General features: G+C 34.4%; 1 protein-coding gene across 4 annotated transcripts in view; it reads left to right on the plus strand.

Annotated features, from left to right (window-relative positions):
* LOC107721871 (TRAF2 and NCK-interacting protein kinase-like) overlaps positions 1-7,468 on the plus strand; it is a 54,930-nt gene that overhangs the window by 5,043 nt on the left and 42,419 nt on the right. For all 4 annotated transcript variants that reach the window (XM_016530042.1, XM_016530043.1, XM_016530044.1 and 1 more), the window contains exon 2: positions 5,130-5,195. In XM_016530042.1, the coding sequence (XP_016385528.1) occupies positions 5,130-5,195 (66 nt within the window). The remainder of the gene's footprint in view (positions 1-5,129; positions 5,196-7,468) is intronic.

The following is a 7,468-nucleotide window of genomic DNA, read 5'->3' on the forward strand; positions in this document are numbered from 1 at the left end:
AACATGGCATGTCTAAACATGCTCTAACCTCCAATGGTCTTTCAGAAGATCCTTTGAAGACGGCTTTCTAATACAAACAGCACGGTCACATGGCTCTACACTATAGGGGTTTGTTTACATGCAACTTCTCCATTGGAGAGCTCAGATTAGTTTAGTTCAATTTACAACGACTCGGAGTGTACTAATACTAAAGACGGTTCAGGGCTTTGTTCTAGTTAATGTATTTTTTTGTTTAGTTATGTTCATACAAATCCCACACAACACATACTAGGTATAAATCGCATAAAGTTTTCACCTGAATTTGCTGCAAGTCATGCAAGTTTTACTAAAGAAGGACATTACATTGTACAAAACCAGAACTTCTAATTAAAAGCTTAACATTCAGCACTTCAGAGCTTTGCAGACGGGCCCCTTCCTTAGTGGTGTTTTCAAGAGATCAAGTGAATGGCCTCCCACTCAAAGAGTGGACCACTTAACTTATGGTCCTTATGGAATTGGCCCTGCCAAAATGCTAATGACACAGGTGGGGTTTAAAGCTTTAGTGTGACTGAAGCATGCTTTGATTCCGTTTCGGGATTGCTATATACTGTGCCATTTCCATTATATTACTATGGTACCTTGTCCTCAAAACTACACTACTTCAGAAAAAGTAAAGTGGTAGTTTTATGCACAAAAAGCTCAGTTTTATGTCTGTTGCTTTATGAAATTTGTCTGTGAAATTCATATCACAATGCACAAGTTGCATTCTCAGTGTTATTGCAAACTTTACATAAGTTTTCTCTTTTAGGTCAACTACTTTTATGGCAGAGCAACAGTTTAAAAAGTAACTAACTGAGTTAAAATGTTTACCTGAATAACCTAAATACTGATTTAATGGCATTTGAAGCTAACTCGGTTGAATAATTGTTATTGTGACAGTAATGGAAGAATTCACATGAAGCATGAGGAACAAAACTACACGCCCTCAATGCATGAGCCAAGCCCTCATGTCTGCATTTGTGTAGAGTATGTTTCCGCCCTGTGAAGTTGCAAATATTCTGTTGGTTAAACTGGGAATTCTTAGACACTGTAATTCATGTATCTCACACATTGGAGTTTAAAAACAAGTCCTAGTAAATTCCTATTCATTTTATCCATAGAGAAATAAAATTTTTTTTAAATAACACTTAAACCTTTTGAGATAGACCTACTATGAACTCCATTGTTACCTCGATTTTACCTAAATTTTAGGAGTTTTTACTGTATTTTTCATCAAATAAATGCAGACTTGGTGAGCATAAGTAACTTTAAAAAAAAAAGAATTTTAGAAAATCTTTTTAATTGAATATTAAAAACATATTTTTACCTATTGACTAAATGATCGAATTTTATCAAATAAATGCAGCCTTGGTAAGCTGCATTCTTTCAAAAACATTAAAATATTATTTTGTTTTATATTAAACTAATAAAGAATATATTGTATATTGTAAAACTTCATTATATTATAATATATATATTATACAGTATATTGTCTTTTTAAAATATAGCCTAATGTTTATTTTATTCAGTTATATTACAGTACAAATTGTCCCTTTCTTATATTTTCAGGTTTTGTTTTTTTGTTTTGTTTTTTGCGAATCATCAGCAATATTGTGAATCATCTCAAAGCTGTCTGGTTTGGTTCATAGCTTAGTTTATTAAAGTTTTTTTTAATCCCTATAGAGACAATAAAAGGAAAAAATACAGCGGGTGCTCCATTTGCACTGATGTGGACTGCTGGTGTACTCCGTCAATGTTAGCCTGATGCCTGAGGTGTCTTTTCATGAGAAATGTGAACTTGCTTGAAAAACAGTCTGACTCATTGTGTTATTTTCCTGTAACGGAAGCAACAGAAGTAATGGTGTATCATTTAAAACTGCTGAATGCCTGGAGAAACATGCGCCACTTTAAGCATCTTCTTGTAACTTTACATTCGTAAGCAGAATGTGGTGGTCTCATTTTAGTCAGCAGTTTTCCCCCATGCCTGTCCATCTGTACGAATGTGTTTTGGAGACTAAACATTCTGTTCGAGAGGGCAAACGTCTCAAAGCATTCCCAAAATAGATGTTAAGCATATATACACCCTTCCTTTCTCCAGTGTGTTTCTCTGTAAAGAACTGTACGTTTTCACAGTCTTATTTCAGGAACAAAGTGTCATGCAGGTACAGGCATATGCTTGAGTTATGTAAGATAGATACGTGAGTGTTTATTTAAAAAAAAAAAAAAAAATCACAGGAAGATGATGTTCCTGCAGGTACGGTGCAGGTGTGTATTTTCGGGAAGCTCATGTTCCGTCGGGTCTCAGAGCAGCAGAGAGATTGATGGGGTTTCCACTCACAACCGGCAGCAGTGACGTTGAGTATTTTGATTCTTGAGTCTGCAGATGTAAGAGAAGAAATTATTCTGAAAAGTACTTTAGGGGGGGTGGGTGTCATGGTATTAGATATTGTTATTGGAAAACGATATAAATATGTGAAAATGATTTTTGTAGTATATCCAAAGGTAATCAGATAGTTTGGTGTTGGTAATATTTATAATTTTTTTTAAAGAAGTCTCTAATGCTTAACAGGACATCATTTATTTGATCAAAAATACAGTCAAAACAGTAATATTGTGAAATATCATAACAATTTAGAATAACTGTTTTCTATTTTAAAATGTAATTAATTCCTGTTATGACAAAGCTGAATTTTCAGCATCATTACTCCAGTCTTCAGTGTCACATGATCCTTCAGAAATCATTCTAATATGCACATTTTCTGCTCAGAAAAATTCTTATCAATGTCAAAAACTGTTGTGTTGTTTAATTTTTGTGGAAACTGTGATGCACTTTTAAGGATTCTTTGATTAACAGATATTTAAAAAGAGCAGTTTTTATTTGATATATAAACCTTTTTTTAACATTGTAAATGTCTTTACTCTCATTTTTATGTAATTAATGCATTCTTGCTAAATAAGTATTAATTTGCTTAAAAAAATCTTACTGACCCCAGACTTTTAAACGGTAGTGTATACCATGATACTGTATGATTTCTGTATTTATGTACCAAGGTATTTAGAGCATTTAGCAGAAAAAGTGACAGTGACGGTGAATGTTTGAGAGTTAGTGGGAATACAGCGAATTGGATTTCCCAAAGTATATTGGATCTCCCTGAGATTCTCATTGGTCAAGAGTGTAGGTGCTGATATTGCACTTCAAGGCAGGGCCGTCGATAAATGGACTTTTTCGATTACACCTTTCTCCAAGATACCAATTATGGTAGTATCCAAATCCCATAGTATTACCACTGTTTTTTTAGTTACACACACCTCGTTCTTTCTGAACATTACATTCATTAAATTTATATTCACCTAAATAAACCTGAATCCATCGTAAATGTTCCGCCAGCTTCATCCCCTCGTTTTGTTTTAAGCGGTTATGCACATTTTTGTGAATTCACTGAACCATATTTCATAAATTACCCCTCTGGTGACAGGAATGGCAGCTATTGTCAGATTACCATGGCAACATGTCTTGCTTATTGTTCCAGGTGTATTGCATTATTTATTGGTCGTGCTTATTTTCATGAGCATCATGCTTGTTGGAGCTGAATTGAACTCTGACAGTTCTGGTGACTCCTTTAGTTTTATTACCTGATGATCCTTCAGAAATCATTCTAATATGCACATTTTCTGCTCAGAAAAATTCTTATCAATGTCAAAAACTGTTGTGTTGTTTAATTTTTGTGGAAACTGTGATGCACTTTTAAGGATTCTTTGATTAACAGATATTTAAAAAGAGCAGTTTTTATTTGATATATAAACCTTTTTTTAACATTGTAAATGTCTTTACTCTCATTTTTATGTAATTAATGCATTCTTGCTAAATAAGTATTAATTTGCTTAAAAAAATCTTACTGACCCCAGACTTTTAAACGGTAGTGTATACCATGATACTGTATGATTTCTGCATTTATGTACCAAGGTATTTAGAGCATTTAGCAGAAAAAGTGACAACGACGGTGAATGTTTGAGAGTTAGTGGGAATACAGCGAATTGGATTTCCCAAAGTATATTGGATCTCCCTGAGATTCTCATTGGTCAAGAGTGTAGGTGCTGATATTGCACTTCAAGGCAGGGCCGTCGATAAATGGACTTTTTCGATTACACCTTTCTCCAAGATACCAATTATGGTAGTATCCAAATCCCATAGTATTACCACTGTTTTTTTAGTTACACACACCTCGTTCTTTCTGAACATTACATTCATTAAATTTATATTCACCTAAATAAACCTGAATCCATCGTAAATGTTCCGCCAGCTTCATCCCCTCGTTTTGTTTTAAGCGGTTATGCACATTTTTGTGAATTCACTGAACCATATTTCATAAATTACCCCTCTGGTGACAGGAATGGCAGCTATTGTCAGATTACCATGGCAACATGTCTTGCTTATTGTTCCAGGTGTATTGCATTATTTATTGGTCGTGCTTATTTTCATGAGCATCATGCTTGTTGGAGCTGAATTGAACTCTTGACAGTTCTGGTAACTGCTTTAGTTTTATTAAATGAAAATGAAAAGTAAGAGTGATCTGATTTCATTCTTGTTGGCTTTTTATATCCCCACCAACACATTGTGGTTTGCCAGCACTTTTAAATAGAAACGGCACAGTCAGGTAGATATTATTGGTTCTTGTGCTAAAAATATCTTTAATAATTTCAACGTCAGGCATGATTGCAGACATTTCCAATAAGGCAGAATTTTCTGCATAATAGCACACTGTTAACTGATTATTGGTATGAAAATACTGAATATTATTTGCTTTGAGATTAGAAAAAAATTCTGGTAAAAAAAATTAAGTTGTTTTAATTTGCAGGAAATAGGACCTAATTTAGCCTCAGTGTTTGTTTCAAAATTAATTTTCTGGCTTTGGCTCACTGGATACCTTAATAGGTTTTTATGTTCAATGTGCAAACAGATTTAACTTTAATTGACATGCTTTGTTAGGTCTAATGACTGCAGTGTCAGCATTTATGATGACCTCAATGTATACAGTATGTGTGATTCTCCTTGATGTTCAATGACAGGATAATGCAAGCTAATCTCCTCTTCTATTATTTTCTCCCCTCAGGACCCTGCGGGCATATTTGAGCTGGTGGAGCTTGTGGGAAATGGGACCTACGGACAAGTATATAAGGTAAATAATGGTGTCCGGTAAGTCAAATGTATGATTGGGTAGGTCTATCCAGTTCAGTCTCAGAAACATGTTTTGCATTTCCCTCAGCAGTTTGCTTCAAAGTTTTCCCTCTTCCTCCCTGAAAGATCTGCACTTACCTGTTAGTGTCTCAGCAGCTCTTGCGTTATACGTGTGGTATGTTCAGACGTGTCAAGACTCATGTGTGTGTCTTCCGAAACCTGCTCAAAAACTAGTGGGTGTGAGTCAGATGTTTCAATTGTAAAAATACTTAAGTGCGGTTTTGGACAGGGTGATTTGTTTGTAAGGCTTAGGTTTGCAAACAGCATTCAGGAAAATATAAGGTTTAAGTTGCTGATGGTGATTTATGATACGTTTTGTACAGTTTGACATGGTCTAAACAGGTTGGCATGTTTGAACTTTTTTGGTTTGGCATTTCTTTGAAAGTGAAGGTGAGAAGACTCTGGTCTTCATCCACAGCGGTCAGACGCTAATTTTGGGTATGATTGATGCATGCTGAGAGGAGAATACTATTGATCTTTTTATTTATTTTTTTAAATGAAGAGGATCACCAATCAAAGTGTCAGATTTGATGCTTGGAGACTGAAGTCACGAGAGGTGATGTAGGAGCAGTTAAGCAGTCTGTCAATCTGAACCGCTGTCATTATGCAATACTTTTAGAGGATTAGTTCACCCAAAAAATGAAAATCCTGTTATTTACTGCCATTTACTCATCCTCATGTCATTCCGAACCCATATGACTATATTTTCTTCTGTGAGAAACAAGAAGAATTGGTAGAATATTTATACCGCTATTTTCTGTACAATAAAAAAAAAATACAAACGCATTAAAATGACAAATAAGCGCTGTAAAACTAGTCCATACAACTTGTATGCTATATTTCAAATCACCATATATGTCAAGTCATATGATAGCTAACAGACAGAAATTCAAGTTGATAAGATAAGATTTTTTAAAAATGACTTTTTTCTATTTTAATATAATTTGTATTCTTTTGATGGCAAAGCTGAATTTTATCAGCCATTACTCCAGTCTTCAGGGTCATATGATCCTTCAGAAATCATTCTAATATGCTGATTGTCTTATTATAATTTTTTTTCAGGATTTTTTTTAATCAAAAGGAAGTTCAAAAGAACAGCTTTCAATTACTTTTTTGTCGATTTTAATAAATTTAATGCATCCTTGCTGAATAAAATTATTAATTTCTTGGGGAAAAAAAAGAGAAAGAAAATCTTACTAACCCCAAAATTTATAGCAGAATATTCTACCCAACAACTCCTATTGTGTTCCACTAAAGTAATGCAGGTATGGGATTATATGAGAATGATATTTCAATTCTGGATAAACTAACCTTTTAACATTTGAGTAAGAATGTATTGTACATGCATACAGAATTATTAGACAAATTAAGAAGTGAAAGAGGATGTGGTTGTGATTGTCGCTTTAAAGTCCTCGGAGAAAAGCCGCAGTTTGCAGAAGGTTTTGGGCTTGACATTGAGCTCTCTGTGCAGGTGCAGTCAGTATACTGAGAAAACCAGTAGGAGGTGTGATTCTGAGGTGTCGCCCACTTGTGAAGGTGTATGGAGGGGTCATATTCTATCAGGTGCTAGATTTTGTTTCCCTCAGTCTCACAAGATGAGAATGTTGTGATAGATTTTATCTCCTTTTTATGGAAAATTATGCATCACAGCAAAAGATGAACTCTTCTAATCAAACGGGCACCCTTCGTGTATAGTTAGCATGTGTTAATGAGAGTGAAAGAGAAACGGCGTGAAGAAGGGAGAAAAATGAAAAATCATGTGCGACAGTGGAATTAGCTAATTTGTCAGCTGAATCGGGGCATAACTGTACTGTCATTTCTTATTAATTGAAGATTCATTACCAAGAATTCCTCTGCTCATAACCATGTTTTCTGAGTCAATCTCTGAGTTGTTACAGGATCTTGGTGTTCTTCAACAGGTTTTGTGACATGTATGTTAGCTTAAAGTCCATTTATATGCTATTGTACTCCTAAACATTGATACTTTTAGCTGACAGAGCTGGGCAATAACTGATTTCGTGTAATCTGGATTACGTAATCAGATTCCAAAAAATCAAGTACTCATAATTTGAGTATATTACATTTTTAAAGGGGTCATATGATGTTGCTAAAACGAACATTATTTTGTGTATTTGGTGTAATGAAATGTGTTTGTGGTTTAAGGTTAAAAAAAAACATTATTTTCCACATACTGTACATTATTGTTTCTCCTCT

The sequence above is a fragment of the Sinocyclocheilus rhinocerous genome, unplaced genomic scaffold (assembly GCF_001515625.1).
Source record: "Sinocyclocheilus rhinocerous isolate Xijiao unplaced genomic scaffold, SAMN03320098_v1.1 scaffold90, whole genome shotgun sequence".
In the NCBI taxonomy this organism is placed as follows: domain Eukaryota; kingdom Metazoa; phylum Chordata; class Actinopteri; order Cypriniformes; family Cyprinidae; genus Sinocyclocheilus; species Sinocyclocheilus rhinocerous.